We start from the raw sequence: 16,449 nt of genomic DNA, 5'->3' as shown, positions 1-16,449 counted from the left end.
ATGATGTCACAGTCATGTGATCAGTCACATGGAGGAGGAGGAGTCACATGATCCGGAGCTGCTGCTCAGTGTATGCAGGACTCTGCTGTGCTGGATGAGCTGAAGTGATGTGTGTGGAGCAGAGCTGTGTATGTGTGTGTTATATATGCCTGCAGCAGAGCCCTGTGTGTAATGAACATGTAGCTGAGCTGTATGTGTGTAATGTACATGTAGCTGAGCTGTATGTGTGTAATGTACATGTAGCTGAGCTGTATGTGTGTAATGTACATGTAGCTGAGCTGTATGTGTGTAATGTACATGTAGCTGAGCTGTATATGTGTAATGTACATGTAGCTGAGCTGTATATATGTAATGTACATGTAGCTGAGCTGTATATGTGTAATGTACATGTAGCTGAGCTGTATATATGTGTAATGTACATGTAGCTGAGCTGTATATGTGTGTAATGTACATGTAGCTGAGCTGTATGTGTGTAATGTACATGTAGCTGAGCTGTATATGTGTAATGTACATGTAGCTGAGCTGTATATGTGTAATGTACATGTAGCTGAGCTGTATATGTGTGTAATGTACATGTAGCTGAGCTGTATATGTGTAATGTACATGTAGCTGAGCTGTATGTGTGTAATGTACATGTAGCTGAGCTGTATATGTGTAATGTACATGTAGCTGAGCTGTATGTGTGTAATGTACATGTAGCTGAGCTGTATATGTGTGTAATGTATATGTAGCTGAGCTGTATATATGTGTAATGTACATGTAGCTGAGCTGTATGTGTGTAATGTACATGTAGCTGAGCTGTATGGGTGTAATGTACATGTAGCTGAGCTGTATATGTGTGTAATGTACATGTAGCTGAGCTGTATATGTGTGTAATGTACATGTAGCTGAGCTGTATGTGTAATGTACATGTAGCTGAGCTGTATGTGTGTAATGTACATGTAGCTGAGCTGTATATATGTAATGTACATGTAGCTGAGCTGTATATATGTAATGTACATGTAGCTGAGCTGTATGTGGGTAATGTACATGTAGCTGAGCTGTATATGTGTAATGTACATGTAGCTGAGCTGTATATGTGTGTAATGTACATGTAGCTGAGCTGTAGCCAGGAAGATACTGGGGAGCGTTGATAGTACAGACTTAAAGTTTGGACACACCTTCTCATTCAAAGAGTTTTCTCTATTTTCATGACTGTGAAAATTGTAGATTCACACTGAAGGCATCAAAACTATGAATAACACTTGTGAAATTAGATACAGTGGTACCTTGGTTTAAGAGCTCACAGTTTTTCAAAATTGTGACTTGGTTTAAGAGCATTGCTTTGGTTTAAGAGCTCCCTGTACTGGGTGGGAGGGGGAGTGGGGGAGGGGCATGGTCTGCATAGCGGGGTCTACAGCCCTGTACTCTGACCCAAGTCTCCCTCACCTTCCAAATCATAGCAGATCCACTTCAGGCTGGGGCTTGCATCAGGGGACAGGACTGTGGGGCTAATATCTGCATAGCTGTAACCCCTCCCTCCCCGGACAGAGAGTGCTGCATGTATGTGCCCACATCTGCCCTGCTCCTTCCTTCCTGCTCCCTGCAGTCTCTGTCAGCCCTGGTGTTTTCCATCTTCTTCATTACTGTACATTAACGTATAATATCACAGATTCTGATGTTTCTGAATGTTTGTTTCATTAGTTTTACATGTTATTCAGAATAAAAAATCATTATTTTGGGGTGTGGAACCAATTGTCTGCATTTCTATGATTTCTTATGGGAAAATTTGCTTTGGTTTAAGAGTGGATTTGGATTACAAGCACGGTCATGGAACGAATTATGCTCGTAATCCAAGGCACCACTGTACTTAAGAAAAAAGTGATAAACAACTGACAATCTGTCTTATATTCTCGGCTCTTCAGAGTAGCCGCCTTCTGCTGTGATTCCTGCCTTGCACTCTTGGCATTCTCTTGTTATAGTCACCAGAAATGGTTGTCACTCCCCAGGTGTTCCCTGTCAGGTGTAATAAGTGGGATCTCTTGCCTTATAAATGCGGTCGGCACCATCAGTTGTGTTGTGCAGCAGTCGGGTGGATACACAGATGATAGTACTACTGAATAGACTGTTAGAATTTGTATTATGGCAAGAAAAAAGCAGCTAAGTAAAGAAAAACAAGCAGCCGCCATTACTGTAAGAAATGAAGGTGTCAGTCTGAAAAATTGGGAAAACTTTGAAAGTGTCACCAAGTGCAGTTGCAGAAAATATCAAGCGCTACAAAGAAACTGACGGACATGAGGACCGGCCCAGGAGAGGAAGAGCAAGAGTCACCTCTGCTGCGGAGGAGAAGATCATGTGAGTCACCAGCCTCAGAAATCAGAGGTTATAGCAGCAGAGACATCTCTACAACAACTGGTAAGAGGAGACTGTGTGCAGCAGAGACATCTCTACAACAACTGGTAAGAGGAGACTGTGCAGCAGCAGAGACATCTCTACAACAACTGGTAAGAGGAGACTGTGTGCAGCAGCAGAGACATCTCTACAACAACTGGTAAGAGGAGACTGTGTGCAGCAGCAGAGACATCTCTACAACAACTGGTAAGAGGAGACTGTGCAGCAGCAGAGACATCTCTACAACAACTGGTAAGAGGAGACTGTGCAGCAGAGACATCTCTATAACTGGTAAGAGGAGACTGTGCAGCAGAGACATCTCTACAACAACTGGTAAGAGGAGACTGTGCAGCAGCAGAGACATCTCTACAACAACTGGTAAGAGGAGACTGTGTGCAGCAGAGACATCTCTACAACAACTGGTAAGAGGAGACTGTGCAGCAGAGACATCTCTACAACACCTGGTAAGAGGAGACTGTGTGCAGCAGCAGAGACATCTCTACAACAACTGGTAAGAGGAGACTGTGTGCAGCAGCAGAGACATCTCTATAACTGGTAAGAGGAGACTGTGTGCAGCAGAGACATCTCTACAACAACTGGTAAGAGGAGACTGTGTGCAGCAGAGACATCTCTACAACAACTGGTAAGAGGAGACTGTGCAGCAGAGGCATCTCTATAACTGGTAAGAGGAGACTGTGCAGCAGAGACATCTCTACAACAACTGGTAAGAGGAGACTGTGTGCAGCAGCAGAGACATCTCTACAACAACTGGTAAGAGGAGACTGTGTGCAGCAGAGACATCTCTACAACAACTGGTAAGAGGAGACTGTGTGCAGCAGCAGAGACATCTCTACAACAACTGGTAAGAGGAGACTGTGTGCAGCAGAGACATCTCTATAACTGGTAAGAGGAGACTGTGCAGCAGAGACATCTCTACAACAACTGGTAAGAGGAGACTGCAGCAGCAGAGACATCTCTACAACAACTGGTAAGAGGAGACTGTGCAGCAGAGACATCTCTATAACTGGTAAGAGGAGACTGTGCAGCAGAGACATCTCTACAACAACTGGTAAGAGGAGACTGTGCAGCAGCAGAGACATCTCTACAACAACTGGTAAGAGGAGACTGTGTGCAGCAGAGACATCTCTACAACAACTGGTAAGAGGAGACTGTGCAGCAGCAGAGACATCTCTACAACTGGTAAGAGGAGACTGTGTGCAGCAGCAGAGACATCTCTACAACACCTGGTAAGAGGAGACTGTGTGCAGCAGCAGAGACATCTCTACAACACCTGGTAAGAGGAGACTGTGTGCAGCAGAGACATCTCTACAACTGGTAAGAGGAGACTCTGTGCAGCAGCAGAGACATCTCTACAACAACTGGTAAGAGGAGGCTGTGCAGCAGCAGAGACATCTCTACAACTGGTAAGAGGAGACTGTGCAGCAGACTTCATGGTAAAGTAGCTGCTAGGAAACCACTGCTAAGGACAGACAACAAGCAGAAGAGACTTGTTTGGGCTAAAGAACACAAGGAATGGACATTAGACCAGTGGAAATCTGCGCTTTCCAACCACTGTGTCTTTGTGCGACGCAGAAAAGTTGACTGGATGGAGGAGGAGGTGTGATGGTGTGGGGGTGCTTTGCAGGTGACACTGTTGGGGATTTATACTGACCCAGCATGGCTACCACAGCATCTTGCAGCAGCCGCTATTCCATCCGGTTTGTGTTTAGTTGGACCATCATTTATTTTTTTAACGGGGCGCCTGGTGGTGCTTGACAGCGCCCGGACCCCGCACATTCATGGTATCATTGGCGGCTTCCCCCGCCCGCAGAGGGCGGTGCAACGGACCGCTGACCCCAGAGCTGTGAGAGATGTCTGCGCCGCCGCCACCAGCCAGAAGCACCTGCCCCCCCCAACCCCCCCCACCCCCGGATGGAACTGATCTCTGATGGATCCTATGGCACGGGCAGTGATGACGTCGCTGCGCCAGCTGGGGGATCCCTCTGGCGGCTGAACGGGCCAAAATAGAGGAAGACAGTATTAGGTGAGTATAATTTTGTTTAGTTTTTTTGTAGCAATGCAGGGGGACATTATTAGTATATGGGGACATTGCAGTGGGACAATATAACTATGTGGGGGACACTATAACTATATGGGGGACATAACTATATAGGGGACATTACAGGGGGGCAGTATTACTATATGAGGACAAGGCAGGGGGACATTATAACTATATGGGGGACATTGCAGGAGGACGTTATTAGTATATGGGGGACATTGCTAGTATATGGGGGCACAGCAGGGGACATTATTAATATATGGAAGGCACAGCAGGAGACATTATTACTATATGGGGCACAGTAGGGGGCATTATTACTATATGGAGGGCACAGCAGGGGGCATTATTACTATATGGAGGCACAGCAGGGGACAATTTTGCTATATGGAGGACAGCAGGAGACATTATTACTATATGGAGGCACAGCAGGAGACATTATTACTATATGGAGGGCACAGCAGGAGACATTATTACTATATGGAGGCACAGCAGGAGACATTATTACTATATGGAGGCATGGCAGGGGGCATTATTACTATATGGAGGGCACAGCAGGAGACATTATTACTAAATGGAGGACACAGCAGGAGACATTACTATATGGAGGCACAGCAGGAGACATTATTACTATATGGAGGTACATCAGGAGACATTATTACTATATGGAGGTACATCAGGAGATATTATTACTATATAGAGGCAGAGCAGGAGACATTATTACTATATGGAGGCACGGCAGGGGGCATTATTATTATATGGAGGACACAGCAGGGGGCATTATTACTATATGGAGGGCACAGCAGGAGACATTACTATATGGAGGCACAGCAGGAGACATTATTACTAAATGGAGGCACAGCAGGAGACAATATTACTATATAGAGACAGAACAGGAGACATTATTACTATATGAGGGCACAGCAGGGGATCCTACATACAGGGGGAAACCCACATACCTACTAACTTTAGTGCACCAAACTGCAGAATCACTTCAGTTTGGGACCCTATGGGTGGGGAAAGCGTAGGAAGTTGCTGGAAAAGTGCGGAACCTAAAGATGTATGTCTGGCAAGTTCTGAAGAGACGAATTGTAGCTGCAAGAAACCGTCATGGAGGCCTGGGCTAGATGAAGAGGAAAAGGAAAGTGACCCCTCAGATCAAAGACGATGTCACCTGTGAGTCCCTGAGGGTGCCTCCACACCTACCGACTTGCAGCGTAAATCTCGCTGAGAGTCTGGCAGGTCCTGGCAGTTCACTGTCACTACATACTCACAGTGGTCTGACTGACCGCTGCGTGTATGTAATTCTGCTGGCCCCTTAACCCCTTCTGCTGCTGCCCAGATCCCGCTCTGTATACATTACCTCTCCTCGCTGCACGGGGTCCCAGCGTACTGCTCTCTCGCCTGGCCAATCAGTGGCTGTGGCTGGGCAACACAATGATTAGCCGGGCGGGAGAGCAGTATGCCGGGACCCCGTGCAGGGAAGAGAGGTAATGTATACAGAGCGGGATCCGGGCGGCAGCAGAAGGGGTTAAGGGGCCGGCAAAACTACATACACGCAGCGGTCGTTCAGTCTGCTGCGAGTATGTAGTGACAGTGAACTGCCAGGACCTGCCAGATTTACGCTGCGAGTCGGTAGGTGTGAAGGCACCCTTTATGATTTTTTTGTATTCAGTAGAACACTATTTGGTAGGGGTGCAACACTGTTCTATGCCACAATACACATACTTCTTCCCAGTAACCCGAATCCTGATAAAAGCCCTCCTTCCTTCCCCAGGGATGAACTTAGTGAGGTTCGGGGGGGGGGGGGGGTTGCTTTTATCAGGATTCGCCCTATTCCCTAGAAACTGCCCTGATGGAGTGCTACGCCAGATGACCTGGCCTCCACAGTCACCAGACCTGAACTCAATCGAGATGGTTTGGGGTGAGCTGGGCCGCAGAGTGAAGGCAAAAGGGCCAACAAGTGCTCAGCATCTCTGGGAACTCCTATAAGAGTTCATGAAGCTCTTGTGGCTTTATTCACACCCCTGCGACGTGAATAAAGCCACAAGATTTTTTTCATCTCTACAAAGTGGTGTCTCCGTTTATGATACTGTTTGATGGTCCGGATACCTGAGTCCAATCTGGTGAGGCATGCACTGTCCTGATTTTTTGGCGGTTGGTGCTGTTAACCCTTTAAACATTTACCTCATAAAGCTCATCAAGAGAATGCCAATTATAGGAAAAGGCCCCGTGCAAACAGAACAAGAGCGGCGGCATTCCGCGGCGGAATGCCGCCAGCCTTCGTGTCATAATGACACTCTATGGGAGGCTCACGCACCGCGATGAACACCTATAACTGCAGAAAATTAAAACTATGTGTCAGGAAAATCACTATAGACCAGTGCTTCTCAATTCCAGTCCTCAGGCCTCACCAACAGGTCATGTTTTGAGGATTTCCCATACAAAGGACACCTGTGCTAATATCTGATGCACTGAGTATAATTATATCACCTGTGAAATACTAAAGAAATCCTCAAAACATGAGCTGTCGGTGAGGCCTGAGGACTGGAATTGAGAAGCACTGCTATAGACTATACATAGCTGTAGGTATATAATATGTGAATATGTGTATTTCACCTGAAAATTATTTTTCCGACAAAGTTTTCTATGAAGATTTCTAATTTTTCATTATGCGTTAGAGAATTTACCGTATTTTTCGCTTTATAAGACGCACCTGTCTATAAGACTGATTTGGAACACTGAAAACAGGAAAAACATATTTTATGCTAATTAAACTTCCCTGGTGGTCTAAGGTCATGAAGGGGATAATGCAGTGAAGGGGTCAAAGTTTATTAAAATGAAAGTGTCTTGTATTTACACATACACAGCTGCTGCATGCACAACACACTCAGCTCGGCTACACCATACACTCTCAGCTCAGCTACACACTCAGCTCTGCTACACCATACACTCTCAGCTCAGCTGTATCACACTGTCAGGATCCTGATATTTTATCATTTGACCACTAGAGGCCACCATTTGTAGTTTAGAAGAAATTGTGCTGCAGTTCCATACCTTACCACTGGATGCTGCTGTTTTGCCCTTTTCCAAAATGGTCACTATGGATGATGTGGCAGCCATCTTTCTTCCTGTTTAGGCCTACTTCTGACCATGAGGCAATGCAAACATTGCTTGAGTATTGTGACTTGTTCCAGTCTCCTGCTCCACAGAACTATTTTCTCCAGACTGTTCTACATTCAAGTTGGATCATCTGGCCATTGGAGTCCAGTTGCGTACTCCACTATCGTGACATACACACACTCAGCTGTACAAACATATCCACAAGCACACACAATGTTATATCAACACATACACACACACACGGTAACACACATACCTCTGCTGCTCTGTAATTAGACGCGACCATTTAGTGTAGGACCTGCGGGAATGTGAGCTGAAGGACCTTCGCTGATTTCACAGTCATGTGATTAGGTCCTTCAGCTTCCGAAGGTTCTTCAGCAGGTTGCCATGCATATCCCCTCCCGATTTCTCTCCTGCCAGGCACTGATCTCACTGATCAGTACCGACAGGAGAAGGGAGAGGACTGCACAGCTTATGCAGCCTTCCGGAGCATCAGGGAAGGAGACAGGGCAGTGTGACAGTGTCAGGCTGCCCTGTCTCCTGAATATAAGACGCAGGCACTTTTTAGCAAGATATTTTCTTGCTAAAAAGTGCGTCTTATAAAGTGAAAAATACTGTATTCATCAGTAATTTCTTTACAGATTAAATAATTTTATTTTCACAAAATACATTTTTCAACTGAACCGCTTTCCACATTCTTGGTATGAAAATGATTTTATTTTTAAAAAGATGCACAAAAAACATTTCCCACATTCTGTGCATTGAAATGGCTTTTCTCTTATACAAGTTACTGGAGGTCTGTGTCTCACAAGACTGGATTTCACAGTAAAATATTTCTCACATTCTGTGCATGAAACTTTTTTTCTTCTTCCCTGGACGAGCTCTTTCATGTTGAGCACCCGTTCTGTACCTTATTTTTCTTAACAGTCTGGGATGATTTAGAGGATGCAACTTGAATAGTGAAAAAATTTAAATCCTTTTCTAGTCACAAAATACATGACCATGGAGATAAAATGACCACTATATAATGGAAGTGTTTCTTTAAGAAGATTTCTCAGTTGTAGATTAAAATGTCATGCAAATGTTTTTCCTGTGTGAGTTTTCTGATGTACAATAAGATTTGATTTCTGAGTAAAACATTTTCCACATTCTGAGCATGAATACGGCTTCTCTCCCGTGTGAATTCTGAGATGTGCAACGAGGGAAGGTTTTCCATTAAAACGTTTCCCACATTCTAAGCATGAAAATGGCTTCTCCCCCGTGTGGATTCTCTGATGTTTAACAAGATCTGATTTCTGAATATAACATTTCCCACATTCTGAGCATGAAAACGGCTTTTGTACTAGGTGAGTTTTTTTATGTTTATTAAGACTTGATTTATGAGGAAAACATTTCCCACATTCCGAGCATAAAAACGGCTTCTCTCCTGTGTGAGATCTGTGATGTGCAACAAGATCTGATTTTTGAGTAAAACATTTCCCACATTCCGAGCATGAAAGTGAATTCTCCCCTGTGTGAATTTTCTGATGTTTAATAAGAGCTGATTTCTGTATATAACTTTTCCTACATTCAGGGCATTGAAATGGTTTCTCCCCTATGAGAGTTTGATGTTTAATCTGATTTGATTTCATAGTAAAACATTTTTCAAACTCTGCTTTTTCCACTGTGTGAGTTTTTTTATGTTTGTTAAGATTTGACTTCATAGAAAAACATTTTCCACATTGTGAACATGAAAAAGGCTTCTCTCCTGTGTGCATTCTCTGATGTCCAACAAGACGTGTTTTCCGATCAAAACTCTTCCCACATTCTTCGCATGAAAATGGCCTTGCTGCTGTGTGAATTCTTTGATGTTCAAAAAGGAGTGATTTCACAGGAAAACGTTTTCCACATTCTGCGCATGAAAATGGTTTCTCTTTTATGTGAGATGCCTCATGTCTCACAAGACTTGATTTCTTAGCAAAACATTTTTCACACTGTGAACATGAAAACTGCTTATTTCCTGTATGAGGCCTTTTGTAAATTTCATTTTCCTTTACACTCTGTGATGAATCAGTAGATGGGACTTGTACAGAAGGATGAGATGGCAGCTCTTTGCTGTGAGGGGCTGGGGGTATATCTGGGGTAATAGAAGGTTCTTCATATGTATCTTGTGTGATCTGACCATCTGCTGTAATATCTGGAGATATCTGATGTCCCTCTGATCTCCGGGGACACTCAGCTGCCAAGAAGAAAGATGGGTTTATTATTATTATTTAATAACCTGATCAATATTCCATATTTATAGTCAGTATTTTTGTGCACTATCCCTTACTGTAACATTGTCTCAACAATAGTGATGGCACTACAAAGTACAGAACATTTTCCTCTGTCTTAACATTGTATCTATTGGCTTCATTACTGCCTATACACCTTTAACAGCTCGTCTGAATGTTCATGTGTTCTGACCAGGGAAGTTGTGATTAACAGGCAAACTGTCTTCTATGTCACTCGCTGCCGGGACATTGTTGCCTCTTCGTCTGTTAATCAAGGTAAAGAGAAGGCAGGCACATTGCTAACAACATCTCAAATGTGGGAATGAGGATTCTTTACTGTAAGAGCAGAGAGATTATGGGACTCTCTGCCGCATGATGTTCTGATGGTGACTCAATAAACAAGTTCAAGCAAGGCCTGGAGGCTTTCCTTATAATATTACAAGTTATGGGCACTGAGGGGGAAATTTATCAAGGATTTTGCATCTATTTTTAAGTGAATAATTGGATTTTTCGCCCAATTTGAATCAGTATTTGACTGGTGAATACTTTGTGGATGCAATTTCTTTTTATCTGCCTGTTTTGAGTATTCACAAAAAAAAATCACCTAATCTGGAATTTGCTCCCAATTTGTCATTTGCAACTTTTTTAAAAATTGTGTCCTATGTCTGGTCAGTACCAGGTGAATTTGTTGCGATCCGTTTTTTTTTTACAATGGAAGTCAATGGAAAAACGGATCAAAACGGATGGACACAAATGCATCTGTTTTTTTGAAAAAAACGGATTGCAAAAACGCAGTGTGAACCCAGCCTTAGACTCAATAGTAGAAGTCCCTCTAAATTTCTTGTAATAGAACGCTGATCCAGGGATTATTCTGATCGCCATAGTGGAGTCAGGAAGAATTTTTCTCCCTGTGATGGGACAATTGGGGTTTTGCCTTCCTCTGGATAAACACAGTAGGGTTATGGGTTGCACTTGATAGACTCATCTTTTTTAAACCTATTAACTATATAATTATAGCTATGTAACTATTGGTCCTTTTACACTGAACAATTATCGTTCGAATTTCCGCGATAACTATGGCACTTGAGCGATAATCGGCTCGTGTAAACACAGCGAACGATCAAGTGCCGAATGGTAAATAGTTCATCGTGATCTTTCTACAAGTTCTCAAGTCGTCCACAAGTCGTTGGTCGTTCACTGAAAATTTGCAGATCTCTTCGTGTAAACAGTCTTTCAACGATTCACCTTATGTGTGAGATAGGCTTAAGCAATCTTAAAATGATTTTTTTAAACGATATATCGTTTTGTCTCAATGCTGATCGTTAGAAAAAAACATTACTTCGAAATCGTTAATTGTTCAATTGGGCGAATTATCGCTCTGTGTAAAAGGACCATTAGTTCTACTTCGGCTCTATCTGTCCAGGCATCATGGGAACTGTAGTTTTGCAACAATTGGAGGGCCGATGGCTCCATACCCTGCCTCAGAGGGTCTGGAGATAACTTATGTAGATAATTGGCTATTGAAGGTTTCCTCAGAGTCATGTCTTTTCCAGTAGAGTGTTTTATCTATTAATACCTCGAATTCAAACAAATCAGTTATGAGAAAGCTGGGCCTAACGTCAGCAACCATGATGGCCTTGTTTTCCTGGAACTTACGGCAACTCTGTTCTCCGGAGTCAGAGGTGGTCTTTTAGAATCTCAGCGTATCATGATTGGAAAAGAAGTGCACACTGAAGTAGCACTGAAAACTCGCTCAAATAATAGAGACAAATAAAGGACGGGAAGTCTATGGTTCAACCAGTAAAAGATACTTGGAATCCTCCAAAGGCTTTGTCATCTATTCTAACAGAAGGTAGACCTATAGGCTTTGCTCTCCTTTATATTGCAACTTTCATAACAGGAAGAGAGAACACAACATAAGATCTCAATCTCAAATTCTCAAAGAATTTGGGGCTGATTCTAGATTTGGTGAAGAGGAACCTTTCCCATCAGTCTGCCTTATCCACATTTAGGGATTCTTCATAGTTGTGGCTCACCATTTGAGTGGGAAATTCACTCTGTATCGGGAGAGTGGCGTACAAGTCAAGAGACAACCCATCTCTTGGCAGTGGGGTATACCAGACAATGATCTTTTAGTTTTGCCCCCCCCCTCCCCCCATTTGTTTTCTTAAAGGTTTTTCCATTGTGGTAACCAAGGAAGGAGACAGAAAATCATCGTAAGAAACAGAAATAATTCTGCTCCCTATATCAGAAGGACAATCAATTGGAAGTGAAAGCTCTGTCTATATTGTGAATATTTATACTGGCCTATATGTTGCCTCCAGGTTCTATATGTAACAATAAAGAAGAAATCCCACTAAGGGTATAAACCCACACACCGTATACACAGCGTATTTACTGCTGCGATACGCAGCAGATTAGATCTAAATAACTAAACACAGCATCAAATCTTTACCATCAAACTGCTGCGTATTTGCTGCGTATACGGTGTGTGGATTTGTACCCTAAATGTATATCGTGGTAAATACTTGAAATCAAAGTATTTTAGGAGTGATACCTTTATTGGCCAACAAAAAAAACTTTTAGAGCTGTGAGCTTTCGGGATTCACAAGATCCCTTCGTCAGACAAGTTCACAAATGAATGACTTACAGAAACCATTCATTTGTGAACTTGTCTGACGAAGGGATCTTGTGAATCCCGAAAGCTCACAGCTCTAAAAGTTTTTTTTGTTGGCCAATAAAGGTATCACTCCTAAAATACTTTGATTTCAAGTATTTACCACGATATGGATTTTTCTGGCTAACACGGTACCATACTATACATTTTTTAAGTACCCTAAATGTAAAACCCAGAAGGCAGGGGAATGCTGGAACATAATAAAGAAAGTATACTCGCCCATCCCTGAGCCCCCGCTGCCCTACTGATATCTCCCTGCCGCCATCCTCCATCAGCTCCTGCTGCATGCAACGTCACATACTCCATTAATGGATTGCCCGCTCAATCAATCAGTAGCTGGAACACCGCTGCAGTCACTAAGCGGCTAAATGGGCGATCCATACAATAGAGATGTCTTCATCTTTGCTACTACAATTGCTCCGTGCTGCAGGGGTTACCGGAATGCCGATTGTTGTTTCATATTACTGAATGGGCGATCCATGAGCAGGGCTGTGATGTTGCAGCAGCCGGAGCCAAGATTGTGATATACCTGAATACTTATGGAAAATGGCCCTGGGCAGCTGCCGAAGGGACCAAAGGGGGGGGCGCTATGGAGGCAAGGGAACGAGTAAGTTTTGTTTACCTTCTGTACTATGTCCCTGCACTAATAACCTGCAGTACTTTGGCTCTGAGTTCAGTATTTCTGTAAAGAATATGTATCTTTTCTCTATGTAAGCGCACTCATATTTTTAATGCTGTTTTTGGCTATATGTTAAATTATTGTGTACGGACAAAGAATGGCTTATTGCCTGTAACAGGTTGACAGTTTACTTCATATTGAATCAAACAGTTTTTTGGTAGAATGTGTAAATATATATCCTAATGTCTAATAACAGTGAGTGTTCTCTGCATTTAGTGGTCACCACTCACCTGGACGGTTACCTGTAGTGATGCCCTCCTTATACTGCTCATCACTGCTGTCATCTGTCTCTTCCTCCTCCTCCTCTTCTTTTATCCTTCCATCTGTAGCATTAAAACAGTCCAGATCTTTCTCAATAGTGATCTCCTTCGTATACTGCTCATTACTGCTCACATCTGTCTCCTTTTTTTCTTTTACCTTTATATCTGTAGCATTAAAACAGTTCAGATCCTTTTCCGTATAAATGTTTACATTACATTGCTCATCACTGAACACATTTGTCTCTTCTTCTTCCTTTATATCCATAACATGAATATAGCTTAAATTCTTCCCTATAGAGGAATCCTCCTTATACTGCTCATCATTGCTTACATCTGTCTCTTTCTCCTCTTCTTCTTTCTTTATTTTTATGTCTGTAGTATTAAAACAGTTAAGATTCTTCCTTGTAGTGATCCCTTCCTTATACTGCTCATCACTGCTGTCATCTGTCTCTGGAGCATTAATATTGTTCACATCTTCCCCCTGATTCATAAGATGTGAGAGAAATATTGTAAGTGTCATCAGACAGGAGGAGAAGTCAGGTGGGATGTACAGATCATAGGGAACATCTCCATCTACCTGATCCTGATCCTGTGGAAGAAGAGGACGGGGACATCTCTCTGGTGCTGTTCTCTTACTGGATCTGACTGGAGGGAACACATACAGAGACTGAATTCATTCTTTCCATCCAGATAATACAGAGAGGAGGTGTGTATATAGTCCTGTCTATTACCTGCTGATGGGAGGGGCTGCTGAGCCTCCAGCATCACATCCTTGTACTGATCCTTGTGTCCTTCTACATACTCCCACTCCTCCATGGAGAAATAGACCGCCACGTCCTGACACCTTATAGGAACCTGACACACACAATGATCACACAGTCATCCCCCCCACCCCTCCAGTGGTGTTACTGTATAATGTCCCAGCATTCCCAGCAGCCACAGTCTCACCTCTCCACTCAGCAGCTCCACCATCTTGTTGGTGACTTCTAGGATCTTCTCTTCCTCCATTTCCTCATGTATCAGGGGCCCCGGGATTGGGCTCAGGGTTCTTCCCCATCCTTCACACCCAGGGGCCCCACAGTGCCCACTAGAGGACTTCTTCACTACTGTGTAATCCTGTGTATGGAGACACACATTACTATCACTCCATCCATTCCCAGAATCCCTCACCTCTCCAGTCCTATCCATCCGTTATTCCATAGATAAGAATGATGTCATGATGACATCACTCCCAGAATCCCTCACCTCTCCAGTCCTATCCATCTGTTATTCCATAGATAAGAATGATGTCATGATGACATCACTCCCAGAATCCCTCACCTCTCCAGTCCTATCCATCTGTTATTTCATAGATAAGAATGATGTCATGATGACATCACTCCCAGAATCCCTCACCTCTCCAGTCCTATCCATCTGTTATTCCATAGATAAGAATGATGTCATGATGACATCACTCCCAGAATCCCTCACCTCTCCAATCCTATCCATCTGTTATTCCATAGATAAGAATGATGTCATGATGACATCACTCCCAGAATCCCTCACCTCTCCAGTCCTATCCATCTGTTATTCCATAGATAAGAATGATGTCATGATGACATCACTCCCAGAATCCCTCACCTCTCCAGTCCTATCCATCTGTTATTCCATAGATAAGAATGATGTCATGATGACATCACTCCCAGAATCCCTCACCTCCCCAGTCCTATCCATCTGTTATTCCATAGATAAGAATGATGTCATGATGACATCACTCCCAGAATCCCTCACCTCCCCAGTAAGCAGGAAGAGTATGTGTAGGGTGAGGGTTATTATCCTCTCGGCCATCTTGTCTCTGTCTCTCTCCATGGTTGATGGGTCGGTCTCTTATATAGAAGATATCAGCAGAGGATCCTGGAGGGGAAGAAGCTGAATGGAGAGAAGAGGAGAAAGATGTTACAGAAAAGTTCTATGTTACATTCACACATCTATAGGGCTGTCCGCAATGCACATGTCTATGAGAGGAAGAAGAATAGGAAATTTACCAACCAACTACTACTTCCACATGAGGCTCTAAGCTCAGAATTCTATGAGATTTGTAAATAAACAAAAAAGTAACAAATTTTAGAGCAATGGAGCAAAATTTTCCAACAATTAAATTCATATAATAATTAATATAAACGCAGCCCTTTATATATGATTAACAAATTTGTCCCCTTTTTCCTTACAGCTTAATACCGTCGAGTCCTAAAGGGGCCGTGTGCTTCCCCTATGCTTCCAGGACCTGCCATGATGACACAGTCATGTGATCAGTCACATAGAGGAGGAGGAGTCACATGATCAGGGGGCTGCTGCTCAGTGTATGCAGGACTCTGCTGTGCTGGATGAGCTAAAGTGATGTGTATGCAGCAGAGCTGTGTGTGTGTGATGTGTGTGGAGCAGAGCTGTGTATGTGTGTGTTATATATGCCTGCAGCAGAGCCCTGTGTGTAATATACATGTAGCTGAGCTGTATATGTGTGTAATGTACATGTAGCTGAGCTGTATATGTGTAATGTACATGTAGCTGAGCTGTATATATGTAATGTACATGTAGCTGAGCTGTATATGTGTGTAATGTACATGTAGCTGAGCTGTATATGTGTGTAATGTACATGTAGCTGAGCTGTATATGTGTGTAATGTACATGTAGCTGAGCTGTATATGTGTAATGTACATGTAGCTGAGCTGTATATGTGTAATGTACATGTAGCTGAGCTGTATATGTGTGTAATGTACATGTAGCTGAGCTGTATGTGTGTAATGTACATGTAGCTGAGCTGTATGTGTGTACTGTACATGTAGCTGAGCTGTATGTGTACACAGTAGAGCTGTATATGTGTATTGTACATGTAGCCGAGCTGTATATGTGTAATGTACATGTAGCTGAGCTGTGTGTCTACTGTATATGTAGCTGAGCTGTATGTGTGTAATGTACATGTAGCTGAGCTGTATGTGTGTAATGTACATGTAGCTGAGCTGTATGTGTGTACTGTACATGTAGCTGAGCTGTAT

The 16,449-nt window shown here is 43.2% G+C and overlaps 1 protein-coding gene across 1 annotated transcript; it reads right to left on the bottom strand.

Annotated features, from left to right (window-relative positions):
• Positions 1-8,622: 8,622 nt before the first annotated feature.
• On the bottom strand, positions 8,623-13,907 carry LOC138786644 (oocyte zinc finger protein XlCOF22-like). Its single transcript, XM_069963625.1, has 2 exons — positions 13,388-13,907; positions 8,623-9,665 (listed from the first exon to the last, which is right to left on the bottom strand). Exons 1-2 carry the CDS (start codon positions 13,905-13,907, stop codon positions 8,623-8,625), a joined length of 1,563 nt encoding a protein of 520 aa, XP_069819726.1.
• Between the last annotated feature and the right edge of the window lie 2,542 nt (positions 13,908-16,449).

This window comes from Dendropsophus ebraccatus, chromosome 3, assembly GCF_027789765.1.
Source record: "Dendropsophus ebraccatus isolate aDenEbr1 chromosome 3, aDenEbr1.pat, whole genome shotgun sequence".
In the NCBI taxonomy this organism is placed as follows: domain Eukaryota; kingdom Metazoa; phylum Chordata; class Amphibia; order Anura; family Hylidae; genus Dendropsophus; species Dendropsophus ebraccatus.
The sequence above is the reverse complement of the archived record's forward strand: the minus strand, read 5'-3'. Positions and strand labels throughout refer to the sequence as shown.

Excerpts from the sequence above, each read along its gene's own strand:
- LOC138786644 (XM_069963625.1), bottom strand. The coding sequence starts at position 13,907 with ATGAATCAGGGGGAAGATGTGAACAATATTAATGCTCCAGAGACAGAT. Across the intron at positions 9,666-13,387 it reads CACTACAGGTAACCGTCCAG|ATATACCCCCAGCCCCTCAC; the intron begins GTGAGTGGTGAC and ends CTATTACCCCAG.